Here is a 13,709-nt window from a genome sequence, read left to right on the forward strand (position 1 = left end):
GGCCCAGCTGATAAAAATCAGCATGTCTTCATCAATATTGCACTGGCTTTCACAGCTGTCCTGCCCTGTCCTCTTTTCTTACTGCTATATAATTGATAATGACTTGTGTTTCAGAAACATTTATTTTTCATATGAGAGTTGGCTTGAGTCAACTGGTTTCAGTGATGTATTTTCTATCACATCATTGTTTCTTAGACTAAAGGAAGGATTAAGTTCTTAACTGTTAGACTTCTCAATACTTGGTCTTTACATATTCATATTTTTCCAAACTACTGAATTCACATTTAAAGAAAAAGATGCTTTGAACATTTAAAGGAATTTGATTCCTTTAGAAAAGCCTTTCCATTATCAACTTATATATTAGTATAGAATGGTTAATAAGAATACAGTTTTACCTACAGCATCTAAAATGCAAGAAAAGTAAATTTTTCCTTAGTTACTAGTACTTCGTATTTGATGGAACATCTAAAACTTCCAGAGTGTTAAAAATACTTATCAAGCCTGTACACATACATGCAGGCATATATATGCATGTAAGTAAACATAAGCTGCACAGAAGTTTGTAAACACAGGTTATTTGCTATAGGTAGCAGGTTAGTTGAAGTTGATTACAAAGCATCTGTTAGGCATCAGCAGGGAAACAGGCTGGGATTTAAAAAGAAAGGAAGATATCACACAAAAAAAACCATTGCATACTGCTTTGATTCATTCATAAGGTCTAGGTTCATTTCTTATAATGATGGGTGAGTGAAGGACTTTGAAGGAATTTAGATCATTCTTAGAAGAAAAATAATAGATTCTCACTGCTTTCCTTTGATTACTTCTTGTTTGCTGCCTGTTTCCTACAGCAGTACAACTCAATGAGATACATTGGTATAATCTGTGATGATAGAGAGTGTAATCAAACGCATGTTGGTTTAGTGACTGCAGCTCTGAAAGTAGAGATAAGGAGTTGAGATACGGCACGTTAATGCTTTGCATGTTATTATCAGATGTTGTACTTCTTTGGATTGTTAACTGTTTGTTAAGTGACAGTGTAAACTAACGGCAAATTTACCAAGCGTGATTCCTCAGCAGTGCAAATCATTGCCTGTTTCTCTCTCTCCTTAACTGTTGATATGCCATGGTCAAGTTTTCCTTGGAAGTGTGCTGTCTCTCTTGTCGGTGACAGTAACAAGGAGAACATTTTTTTCTGATAACGCACAGCAGTATTTTAAAGATCTGAGAAATTGAAATGATTCAGTACCACTTCAGAGAAAAAAAATCATAGATTCAGCCACTTACTATCATTGTTCTGCAGGAGGTACATAAAAAGTAGTGAATGAGTATATGCATGTGGGCTCTAGACCAGTGATGGTTCAAGAAAATTTGCATACTTCTAAGGATTTTCGTTGAATCACTAGAATTATACCAGCTTTCCAAGAGAGAGGATTTTTTCTATGATTACTAATAAAATAAATTTAGTTTGGGTAAAAGCAAAATCTTTTTGGAAGCTTTTGGAGAAAAGGCAGGTAAACTACATATTCTGAAGCTTTGTTTCCTGTATACTCAAACAAGGTTTAGGCTGATGTGATTGAAAAAGCCAATGAAAAGTGCAGTACTTAAGAAAAGCTGCTCATCAGAACACTTCATTTTCCAGGTAGATTTTCCTGGTCTTGTATTTTTCAGACTGCATTGTAATCACCAAGATAAAGGGATTGTCTGACTCTTATTAAAATAGCTAGAAAACTTGTTTTCTGTTGGTAGCACCTCATCTACCTTCTTGAAAGACCTTACATTGTGGTAGTGATAGTAAAGAATATTTCTGCTAGTTTTGGTCACAGAGGGCCTTAATTACAGATAATGCAAACACTCAATTACAGCAAAAAATAATTGTATGCAACTGGAAGATAACAAGCAGTTTGTCTCTAGCAAAGGAAGACTGAAGAGGGTGAAAAGAAATTAATTGAGGGAGGAAGACCGTAGAAGACAAATAGTGATGAGGCCGCAAGAATGTGGATACACTAATATTATCACATAAACATATAGCGTGAGATAGAAGCTTAGTAGCTTTTGGAATATACTAGTGTCAAGAGCTGCAAACAACAAACCAAGGACCTTAACTGTTGATTATGGGAAGACATCCATCAGCTTCTCATGAGGTTTTAAATCTCCTTCAGAGTGAGTGTATCTGAAATAAAATTGATCGGAAACAGTGAGAGCCAACAAATCCCAGCTTGGTCCAATGCAACATAGAGCAAGTCTGGAACACAAATTCTCAAAAATAGATATTCCTGAAGCATCATGAACTCTTAATTAATGGCAGCATGTAAAAACTCAAGGAAGTGTTTTCCCTTGCTATTAAGCAGTTGTTTAGCTGCCAGCTCCCTATAAGATGAAAAAGACAAAATCCTAAGGCCTTTATTTTGTCGTTACTCAGTTCAGCTAACAATGAAGCAACCTCTGACAGACATGTTCATCCCATTTTTCTTCAGACACGCTCAGACTAAGAAACAGTAAGCCAGGAACAGTATCTGCAAAAACAGTTGTAGCTCACCCCAAGATCTGCCATGAAGTTTTCAGAGGAGAGTGGTGTGAGGCAATATCCTGCCTGTAACCACAGGGACACTTTGAATTATTCCTGTACAGCAGATCTACTTGCATCTCATACACCACTTGCTTTTTCTTAACACAGCTGTGCTAGAAGGTCCCAATTTATAGTCAGTGAATCAAGAGCAAACATCAGCACCATCTGATTGTGTTTTCATCCCAAATTGTTGAGACCTGGATTAAAAGCAAGCAAGACCTAAGTTATAAAATAGACTTGAGCTCTGAGACCTTCAGAAAGAAGAAACTGGCTGACATAGGAGGTCCTTTGGGAACTCTATCACTTGCAGGTTTACATGTAATTAATTGAATTCCCTTTTTTATTTCAGCACAATTAATAACACAGGTTGTCTCCTTTACATCACCAATTTCTAAATGTTGTCCATAGTGTGACCTATGCTAGAGATTCATCTGTTTTCTCACTCTTTCTTCCACCTTTCCTGCCCATTTCCTCAAAGGCCTAATGATGCTATAGCCTGTTAATTAAGAAGCCTGCTGAAGCAGAGAAGTATTGCAAATTTGTTTCAGCTCAACATTAGCTTGGCCCACAGTGGAATTTCACTCTCTCTGGTGCTATCTGAACATTTAAATGGCTTGTTGCATGCACATATTCAGTGCCATCAAAGCTGATTGCCCTCTTATAATTTTTGTCTGATCAGGATTTCACCCATTAGGAACTATGTTTACACTATATTTTGTTCGGGCCCAATAACCATTTTAAGATTTGGTTTACACATTTTGCTATTTGAACCTACTTCTGCAAGCTAATGAATACCCAGCAAATTAGTTTTTATTTTGGGCATTTAAAAAAAAAAAAAGCAACCATTGAGCTACATGGTCAGGGAAAGAAACTTTGAATGAGCAACTAAATGTTGTTGCCCTAGAAAGCTGAACTTTGTAGTTGCATTCAGCCAGGCAATGGAAATATTTCATTTCATCAAAGCATCAAATTTACCTGCCCAAAGTTATGCTGTATTAGTTTAATATCAAATTGCCTGTTAGAGTGATCAATAACAGACAGAGAAAAATGATTTGTCTACACTTGCAAACTAAAGAAGCAAATGCAAATTATGTATGAGAATCATTTTGATTAAACACTTTAAGTGAGAATGAACATTTTAAGTGACAGCTTTAAGAATTAATTTAGGGAAAATACTGTAAAAATATGTGAAAGCAAACAGAAGAGCTAGTAAAACCTGTTAACCCTTTTTCTCTTGCTGGAAAACTGGAAATTTTTTGGAAGGTATTTTATATTTAAAAATATGTACTACTTTAGTAGGATGATGTCTTTCAGCAGTGTAGAGCTATGCATTTGATAGAACATCACCATCTCAATTCTAATCCTGTTTTGGAGCCAGCGGAGCTTTTTGGCAACTTCCTGCTCTGCTCATCCATATCTTACTGAAGGATCTGTTATTTCCCGGTTTGGCACCCAAAAGACAATAGTTTGAATAGGCCACATGCATTACAAAAAACCTGCCGTACACACAGATTAAAGTAGGCAACTGCTTATAAATCATGCAGTTTATTAAGGAGACCGAATTAATAAGTAATTAAAAAAACCCACAAGTCCAAGTTAATCAGAGATACAGTGCTTGTAGTTATAGGCCTTTTTCCACCATCAATGAGTTAAAATGCAAAAAATTAAAGAGAAGTAGTTAAGATCTTGGGCTAGATGTGTTGTTTCCTCTTCTTCCCTAGCTCTCCAACAATTTTTCCAAGTAGTGTAGATCTGCTCTTATGCACGTGGATACTTGTTAAATCTTTGAGTGAGTCTTTCTTCTTCAGAACTGGTGACCTCTGAATATGAGAAAACATTCCTGAAAGGTGACATAAAATTGCATATAAGTAAAAAATTTCCAAACAGCAAAGAGTAGCTGAATACTCCATCTTTAGTTGCTACTGGCACCCATTATTAGCAGCATTGCCCCCTCAAAACTCTTGTTTTGGTAATAGCCATATCCCTCCATTTGCAAGTTGCCTTTCAGTGACAAGTTACTTTGATCTTTCCCCCAGCATGAACCTTTTCCTTCAATCTTCCTATAAAACTCCTCTACTTGCAATTAGCAGTGTCAAAGCACTCAAGTCTCCTCACAGTCTTACCAACTCACCAGCTTGTTGTCAACCTCCCTGCACAGTGGCTGAGATTTCTCACACTGTTTAGTAGCACATTTGTTATTTCCTTGAAGAACTATAAGGCATTTTCTTTGCAATGATCTCCAAAAGTGAGCAGACTGGCTTCATTTCTTTTAAACACATTTGTCTTCCTAAAAAGTAACTGGTTAACACATCATCTGTTTATTTACCAGACCTCAAATGCATAATCCAGCAGCACTACCGTACAGCTCAGCAGAGCTGGGACAGCAAGTGCTGTCTGTCTTGAGCCAGGTGCAAGGGCTCATCTGAGCTGAATTACCTTCAGGTGTGCCAGAGGTGTGCACAGCTGGGGCCACTCTGAGTGATGAGGTAGCGGGGGGACTGCTGGGTGAGGAGAAAAGAAGGCAGAGAAGGTTTTGTGTATGTATTCTTCAAATGTTCATACTGAGGGTGTGCTATGTGGCTTCCTGAGGAGGGTCTTCTTGTACAGCTGCTCTTCAGGAAGATTTGCTGTGAGTACAAAAGCTATGTTTTCCTTGTAGTTCTTAAGTCTTATTTTGCTTCATTAAGAGTTGTTACATCCATAATGTATTTTGTTGTAATGTTGTAATATGTTGGAAATGTTTTTATGAAACCTGCTTTTTTCATAGTGTTTGCATTTTATTAGGGGAAAGGGATGAGTTGCTAAAGATACCTTGGCTACCTCTCCCTACTTGTCTCAATTTAAAGCTGACTAATGCTTCTCTGCTGGATATCCAGGGAAGTTGAGAAGTTGCTGAGTTAAGTAGGGTATTAGCATGATGGAGGCAGTTTGTTAGATAAGTCATATATAGCTGTTCTGATTTTGTTGTGTTTTTCATGGATCATGTGGAGTTCTAAGAGTCTCTTCAGACCTGTTAGTAACTGCTATGGGGAATGTGGCAGGACTAGATTGGTTCAGAAAACAGTGCTTGAAGCCATAAGTCTGGATGTGGGCTACTTCTAGTATTGTCTTGGTGTCAAACACACTTGTTTCCCAGGAGGGTGAGAAGTGCTTCTTGGGTGTGATAGAGTAGTTCTGTTCAATACTACTAAGAAGCTTTACCAAGGACTTCATTAACTATTTTGGCTTGGAGGACTTCTCTTTTTTTCTTAGAAAAGCTCAATTACTGATCCTCAATTTTCATAGTGATTTCATGGGATTTATCCTTTATTTCTGAAGTCTGACACTGGAATATGATACCTTAACATCAGCATTTCTGTCCCAAGTTCAGATCTCTGTCTGTCTTTTCTAATTCAATGATATGTTTAAGGAAGTACAGTGAATGTAGCTTACAGATTGCTCCTGATATATGATCTTGTTTGCAATTTAAAAAAATGTGAATATTTAAGAGGAATAAAGTGAAAAACTTCAGTATGAAGTAATAAAGCCTTTATCGACAGTTACAAAAGTAACAGTATAAAGCAAAACATTGTGCCTTATTGTTTGACTTCTAAAACAACTCCATTGAAAGCTATTCATACTTTCATATGTAGACATGGAGTGAAGTACAAAAGGTCATTCAAATGCCATTAGTTTTGCTCTTTGGGCTGAGAAAGCAGGCTTGTACATCTCTTTATGCATAAGAAGCAGTAATTCTATTCTCCACCATTTGCTAGGATGTGATTTCTATCTGCAATTATTAACAACTGATTTCTGTTTTCATTGGCCAAACAAGGAAGTGGAGTCAAGGGTTGCGAAGATTAAACCAGCTGGCTTTGTTAAGAAACTGGGAGACTTGGATAAGAGGTTAGATAGCTCCTCCAAAAAAAATTTAGGCAGTCATGCTATAAGCTGCCTGCCAGTGACTGATGTTAATCAATTGTACAGAGAAAACAGATTAACTGATTACAATTCACAAAACAAAGGGGTAAAAGAGAAGGGGACAAATCCTTGTTTGTCTTATAGTGTGAACACTTAATAGTGTCTTAGTATCTCTCTAGCAGTAAACAAAAGTCAGTATTAATCACAAAACCTATAATGTTACTCTTAATCTTGCCTGGAACAAAAGCTCTTTGTTTAGGAAAATCCCAGTGTGATATAGGTATGTAGAGCTAGATGTAAACAAAAGGCTAAGAGGGAATTTAGTCCCATTCAAAGCTGCAATCCTGAAAACAAAAGTTCATCTGGTGTTTTAGCCTGATGAGCATCTCAGCTTTTGCTAGTACTACTGCCTCATGCGTCTAAAGCTGCACCCAAAAGTGCATCAGTCTGGTCAGGACTGAGCAACTTTTTACTTTTGTAATGTTTAAGGCTACTTGGGAACCAGAAGGGTGTTCTATATTGCCTGCCATCAGTGTATCTCAAAAGAGCAAAGATCTTCTTGGAGCTATGTGACAGCTCACATGCTTTGCAGAGCAGGATAGGAGCCACTCCTTGCTTTCAAAATGCAGATAGTGGTGGTTTGGCTCAGAGTTTAGAAACCAGCCCTGTGTACGCGAGGAGTTCCTCAGTCTGACAGGCTTGGTTCAAACACAACTCCTATCTCCTGGCTTAATGGCTAGGAGACTCTCTGCAGGTAACGGGGGTGAGGACCTCTTGATCCTTCCTATCTCAAATCCTATTGTTCAATACATATTGGTGTACCAAAACATTTTAAGGTTTGTGGGCAAGAGCTGGAGTGGTGGTATAGTGTCTCTGGGGTGGAAGAATCCTGAGTTCAAGTCCTTTTTTTAGAGATGCTCTAATGGATAACTGCCCAGAGAGGTTCTTTATTATTCCATGGACATTCCCCCCCAAACATCATAATAACTGAGACACTGGTCTAGGAAGTGGAGGTAAGGGTCTAAAACCATTCAGTTGGAAAGGTGGTTCTGCCTTCTCCCTGTGGGCCCCACATGCTACTCTGTTGGTGATGGCTGCAACACTTCTACCCCTCCGTTAAGTTATAGCGCCTGCCCCTTTCTGAAAGTGGACATTCTCAAGGGAAGGATGTTTCTGTTGGTAGCAGTATCAGAACTGAAGCCTTGGAAGGGACTGAGATTTAGGAAAAGCTATGCTGTATATTCCTTTTGGGAATGAGGAATCTAAGTGTGAGACGCTTTAAGCCTGGGGATTCTGCTCTGGGGCTTAGAACCTGGAGATCAGGATGAACCTGTGACACTAAGTGCTACAATTCCTAAAGCTGTAGCTGCGCCTGAAATCCTGTACACGTCTGAGTCCTACGTTTCTGTTGGGTGTTGGGTAAACTTACCAGTATGGAAATAGGAAATATCTAGTGGTTGACTGCTAGATGGCAAGTAAACATATCCTTACTCTTCTGCTGAAAGGCTGCCGCTCTCCCCAGCAGCACCAGTGCAGCACATTCCCATGGTGATGCACCTCTTGGAATGAGGAATTCAGAAATAGCCTGTCTGTGGCACAATTGTGGTAAAGATGCTGCTGGTGTGGAAGAATAACTGTGTATGTTCAGTTGATGAGCTGCCTTTGTTGTTTGAATTCTCCTGTGTTTCACTTTCTGCTGCCCCTCCTCTCCCACCAATCTGAAACGTAAAAGCTGTCATTAGAGTTCAAGTTATTTGGAGGTCAAATTTTTACTGAGATCATTTTGAACATAAATATATCTCCATATTGGATTGGTGGGGGGTGAGGGGCTGTTGCAGCTCAGTCCTCTGGTTTTGTATTATTACCACATAACACAATAAGCCTGAAGCTCTTTTCTTCCCTGCTAGACTCTAGTTATTGCCCATGAAACATGTATTAAAGGAGTGGTAACCTTGTTTTCTCCCTGTGAACTGAGAATGTAGAGTAGCGATCTTCTGTTCAGCTTCTGCTAGCTGTCTTCTCCCTAAGCCGTGGGTTCTGGAGAGCATGCAGTCCACGTAGATATCCCAGAAGATCTGAGCTAAATCCCAGAACAGAGCCCCATGTTTCAAGTTCTCTGATGACTTCAGGAAGATCATGAAGTCCCAAAAGCCACTGACAGAGTCAGAAATGCGAGGCTTCCTCATCTCCAGTAAGACAGCTGAGGAGGATTCCCAACACTGGGGGTCTGCTCGCCCAAGAGCTAGTGGATCAATTTGGCTATGGCAGAGGAAAGGTGTCACACAGAATGCTCCCATGATTAGCAGAGAGCAGGTGAGTCTCATGTTGCAGTGGATTCTTCCTCTGCTCCCAAGGTCCATTGTGTCACTGAAATGTAACAAAACCAAAAGCTGAAAAACTTGATGTTGGATGCAGGAAGAAAGTCCTGGTTGCTATCTTAAATGATATAGAAGGCACTTCAGATATTGATAATTGTTTTCCTGCTTTTTAAAACTCTGTGTATGCTTTTTTGCATGTATGAATATAAATACTAGTGGAGTTGCATTACTTGATACAGCAGAAGCGTGTGTTAACATTTGTTACTGATCCTCAAGTCCATATGATAAACTCTCTTACCTGGAATTTCTTCATACTGAATGTTTTGGAAGTTCTTGATTTACAGATCTCTACCTTTTTTCAGTAAAAATCCATTCCTTCTTACAGGGAATTTAAGTCTTTAGGCAGTCTTGCTTTCCTTAAAATTTTATGAGCCCTTTAAAATAGTCTGCAGACTTGCAGGGATCTGCAGAGTGCAACTGAAAAACTATTTGTTGAAAGTGTGTTCTAATTAATTAATAGTAGGTTGCAAAATCAGCTACTGAACAGGAATGTTTTACCTGCTAAAATGCAGAATAGCTCTGAAAACAGGATATAACAAAGCCACAGCACAGCAGCTGTTTTGTACAGCATGTATACATGCATATGGAATCAGAATAGTTTAAAGGTCTCTTTTGACCCAAAGGTCATCCAGTCCAAGCTCCCTGCAATGAGCAGGGACATCTTCAACCAGATGAAGTTGCTCAGAGCCCCATTCAATCTGACCATGAATACTTCCAGGGACAGGGCATCTACCACCTCACTGAGCAACCTGTTCCAGTGTTTCACCACTTTCATCATAAAAGATTTATTCCTTATATCCTCCAGTCTGAATCTCCCTTCTTTCCGTTTAAAACCATGACTCCTTGTCCTATTGTAACAGGCCCTGATGAAAAGTCTGTCCCCATGTTTCTGTAAGCTCCCTTTAAGTACTGAAAGGCTACAATAAGGTCTTCCTGGAGCCTTTCCTTCTCCAGGCTGAACAACCCCAACTCTTAGCCTTTTCTCATCAGAAAGCTGCTCCAGCCCTCTAATGGTTTTTGTGGCACTCCTTGAGACCCCCTCCAACAGGTCCATGTCTTGCCTGTACTGAGATTTATATGAAAGTACACGTTTATTGCAGGTCACTGTAACAATTGTCTGTTATGTTAAAATTGTGAAACTTGGTAAGTGGCAGCCATAGTGGGGAAAAGTCCTAGAATGATAACTTTTTGAGGACAGAAAGGCTCAGCTATCTCCATCAGATTTCATTTCTAGTATGTCCTTCAGTTGTGCAGTTTCTAACATGTTTCTACTATTTCTAGTGTTACATTTCTAACCTGTAACAGGTTTGGGGTTGTTTTTAGGCATATGGAGAACCTTCTGTTTGTGGAAATCAACATCTGAGATCAGCTTTTGGGACAAACGGTTCTGTTTAATGTGTGTGCTGATCTGTTGAGTATTCATGCTGTTATGTTTTTGGTTTGATTGTTGGAGGGTGTTGGGGATGGGGGAGAAGCTACCTCTCTTACTGAGCTTAACTTAATAGTCAACTGTCTTTTTGTGTAGAAAGCATCTTCCATGAGTGATCATCAAGAGCACAAGCAACATTTCTCTATCTGAAGAAAAATGCCAAAGGCAGGATAAGTGTGTGCAGCCAGATTTCATGTGAAATGTAGCCCAGCTACAGACAGTGTGCAAGACCAGGGAAGGGTAGGCTGCTCTGTGGGAAATAATTCATTGCAGAGCTAAAGGACTCTTCAGAGATTTCAGTCCTGGCAGTGATGTTGTTACCTAGCCCTCTATCTGGCTACCTGGTCAGGTTCTGGGAACATTTCGGAGGCATTCAGACTTTAACTGCTTACAGTCACTTCTTAATTTGAGTTGGGCTCTCATGAGGAGAATTGGCTTGACAGCCTTGGATTTGAATGTTGCGTTTAATGAATAGGAGAGAGACAGCACACCCTTCCCTCACAGCTCTGCCTGGTGAGATGTCACTTATGACAGTGGTGGGAGTAATGGGATTGTCCTCGTGCTGCTCCCAAGATCTCCAGAAGCATCATTCTTCTGTACCCTACTGCAGAAGGCAGGTTTTGATTGCTTTCGTAGAAGCAAAACCAAAGACATCCTGTGAGTCAGTACTCCATTCTTACTTGTTTGTGCATCAGAGCCTTTCCACTGGGCAGCAGACACCTACCTGTGCATATATGCTATGCAATACGCATGTTACCTGTTTACTGAGATTTTTTTCAAAGGACATAATTAACTTTGTTTATCAAGCCTCTAGTTTTTAAATCAATTCAGCAATCTCAGATATGACCACTGGAATTAAAAAAAAAAAAAAAAAAAAAAAAAAAAATACACCACCAAACCAAAAATCTCACCAACAACAGATAACTCAAACAAAGCAGTAGTACTAAAACTGGCTTTTAAGGGTGGTTCTGTCATTTGGACAGGAGTCATCTGGTTTGCCCTGGGTAACCCATTCAGGGTTGCTTTGCTTTTTCTGCCCCTTAGACCCTTTGGAAACTTTCTAAGTTACAAAACTGGCTAAGACAAGGCGAGTGTCCTGGTTTGTCAGAGGTGTAAGCAAAGGGACTCCCCTGGGCTGGGAGCTTGCAGGACATTAATATGAGGCTGGGTGCCACTTAAGGTGTGTTGTGAATGGTATTGGTCAGGACCAGTAGCCAAGACCACTGGCCCTTATGTTCCGGTCAAAGTCAGGCAGCATTTTGCTGTGAGTCTTCTACAAGGTGCAGGATTTTTTTTGTTAATGTTTTACCTGTGCTTGTGGTGAATGTTTCCATCTGTTTCCCTCCCTTGCCCTTCAATCTTTAGGTCTCTCTGTCCATAAATTGAAGTTTGTGTGTGTGCACTAGTTACACCTTCTGGCTCTGACTTTTAATTCTCCTAGCAATTTAAGCCCCCCGTTCCACTCCCTTTCATGAATAGTGCCTTACAATAATAATCATAAAAGTTAATTAGCCCATTCGTTATCACCAGTCACTCCCGCCAAGACCCTAAAGCTGCCGCGGCCGGTCTCAGGGAGCGGCGGGTCCCCGCCTGGGTGGCGTTTGCGGAGAGTCCGCCGGGAGCCCGGTGGGTCCGCGCCGCTCGGCCCCGGGCAGCGCCGCCGCTCTGCCCTGCGCCCGGCCCGCCCGCTCCGCTCCGGCGCCCCCGCCCCGCCCGCAGCCCCAGCCCTTACCTCGGTGCTCCGGCGTGCAGGGCGGGCCGGGCAGGGCTCTCCGCGCCCGCCACCACCGCCACGCTCCTTAAGAAGCCGGAGCGGGCAGCCCCGCTTAGTCTTTACGTCAGGGCTCGGGTGAGAAGCCCCCACCCCCGGGGCTCCGGCCGCTGCTGCCGGCCACCCGGCGCTCACTCCCTTTGCGGAGCTGCCCCCGCTGCAAGCGTGCTGCGCTCCTCTACCCCGCCTGTCCTCCTGTCCCTGCGGACCGTGGCCCCACTGGGGGCCAGACTAGCAGCAGCGTTGCCTCTGTGCGCTGGGGCGGTGGAACAGTACCAGACCTGGGCACCTGGGAAAGCTGCAGCCCTCCCCTTGCTCCCTCTCCTAGCTGTGCTGCAGCGGAGGAAGGGGGGCAAGGGTAGAAAGCAAGTCCCCACTTTGGAGCTCAGGTTGTCCGGACCTAGCTCAGCCCCCAGGCATCTTGCTTTGCTGTGCTTGGCTGCTGGAAGTGCCTTCACCCCAGAGCGGGAATCTGTGTGGCACAACTAGAGCTATTTGCTTGCTAGCGCTCAGCCCAGACAGCAGCGGGTCCAGCTCTCCTGGGAACTGAAGCAGAGACCCTGAGAAAAGCAGAGTCCCAGAAGAAAGCCAGTAAAGGCATTAACTGCAGCAATGGGGCTGAGCTGCTCATCGCAACTCAATTCACACAACTTTAGGTAAAGGAGGGGGGCTGCGCATCCTCCAAAATGTGTGTCCAGTCCATGTATATGGATTCCATGTAAATAGGGAATCCTGTTTCTTTCCTAACCCGTGGTCCTACAATGCAATACAATAAAAACTGTTGTTCTTTCCTTTGCTTCTCTTCTCAATGAACAGTCCACGTGAAAGTGTATTTTGTGTAAGTAATGTTACTTTTTAACAGAAGTGAAAGGTACTTTTTAGGGGTGAGAGAACATCTGACTAGAACCAACGTAGGTAACTATATTGTAGGACTTGGCAAATTTACTAAATATTCATTTCTCAAGAAGTGTGGGGTTGGGCACTGGGGAATAGTGAGCACCAACTGCTGAAACAGACCTCAGGAGGAACTGAAGAGTGCAGTACCTTGCAAGGAGCCCTTGCAGTGTGGCAGGAGGAAGCTTCTCCTTGCTTGTAGGATCTCCAACGTTTCTTCTCTGTGCTATCAAATACATGCTATTCCAGTAGACTTCCTTCTCCCTGGTTCTAGGGCTAAAATGATCCTTAAGTGCCTTTTCTCTTTCCAAAAAAAAAAAAAAAGTCTGCTCTGTAGGAGCTGATTCTTGGCCTCTGTGCTATCTGGAGTCCCCTTGGCTTGCAGAGCTGGAACCTTTCTGGATTCATTGTTAAGAAGTGAGTTTATTTAATAGAGTCCCCTTCTAGGGGAGCACTTTATCTGGTTTTGGATCAAGAACATCATTGGTTTCATACCACTCAGAATCCTTCTGGTAGACTCAAGGGTGCCAAACCAGGGGTTCTCAGAGAAATGGGAGTCACTGCTCAAGGGAAATACTGCTATGGATAAAATACTTGGCTCCACAAATACTTCCTGAGCCTACTACACTCTGTTCCCTCTGAACCAGAGCACTCACATTCTATTTCTGGGAAAGAGGTTTTTGATGATTGGATTCATCACCTTAACCTCCTAGTGGAGAAGAAACATAGCAAGATTTGCCATCTCATTCAGTTCCACGTGCTCTCCCTCAG

At 41.7% G+C, this 13,709-nt stretch overlaps 2 protein-coding genes across 16 annotated transcripts in view; one reads left to right on the plus strand and one right to left on the minus strand.

Moving 5' to 3' along the window:
• The window catches only part of DYTN (dystrotelin), an 80,837-nt gene that overhangs the window by 25,638 nt on the left and 41,490 nt on the right, over positions 1 to 13,709 (plus strand). The window contains exon 17 of one of the 14 annotated variants that reach the window (XM_065069432.1): positions 2,675 to 3,737. The exons of the other annotated variants lie outside the window; for them this stretch is intronic. The gene's annotated coding sequence lies outside the window, so the exon portion shown is untranslated. Of the gene's footprint in view, positions 1 to 2,674; positions 3,738 to 13,709 lie in introns of those variants that run through there. 14 annotated transcript variants of the gene reach the window in all.
• Positions 3,742 to 12,163, minus strand: FAM237A (family with sequence similarity 237 member A). 2 transcript variants are annotated; one of them, XM_013367480.3, is made up of 3 exons: positions 12,006 to 12,163; positions 8,418 to 8,833; positions 3,742 to 4,406 (listed from the first exon to the last, which is right to left on the minus strand). In XM_013367480.3, exons 2-3 carry the CDS (start codon positions 8,824 to 8,826, stop codon positions 4,258 to 4,260), a joined length of 558 nt encoding a protein of 185 aa, XP_013222934.1. In that variant the 5' UTR covers positions 8,827 to 8,833; positions 12,006 to 12,163; the 3' UTR covers positions 3,742 to 4,257. The 2 variants fall into 2 exon arrangements, 1 of the variants encoding a protein (XP_013222934.1); XR_002415306.2 differs by lacking the exons at positions 8,418 to 8,833; positions 12,006 to 12,163 and adding an exon at positions 4,698 to 4,953 and having other exon boundaries at positions 3,783 to 4,406.

This window comes from Columba livia, chromosome 7 (assembly GCF_036013475.1).
Source record: "Columba livia isolate bColLiv1 breed racing homer chromosome 7, bColLiv1.pat.W.v2, whole genome shotgun sequence".
Taxonomy (NCBI): Eukaryota; Metazoa; Chordata; class Aves; order Columbiformes; family Columbidae; genus Columba; species Columba livia.

Excerpts from the sequence above, each read along its gene's own strand:
- FAM237A (XM_013367480.3), bottom strand. The coding sequence starts at position 8,826 with ATGGACCTTGGGAGCAGAGGAAGAATCCACTGCAACATGAGACTCACC. Across the intron at positions 4,407-8,417 it reads GTTCACAGGGAGAAAACAAG|GAATGTTTTCTCATATTCAG; the intron begins GTTACCACTCCT and ends GTCACCTTTCAG.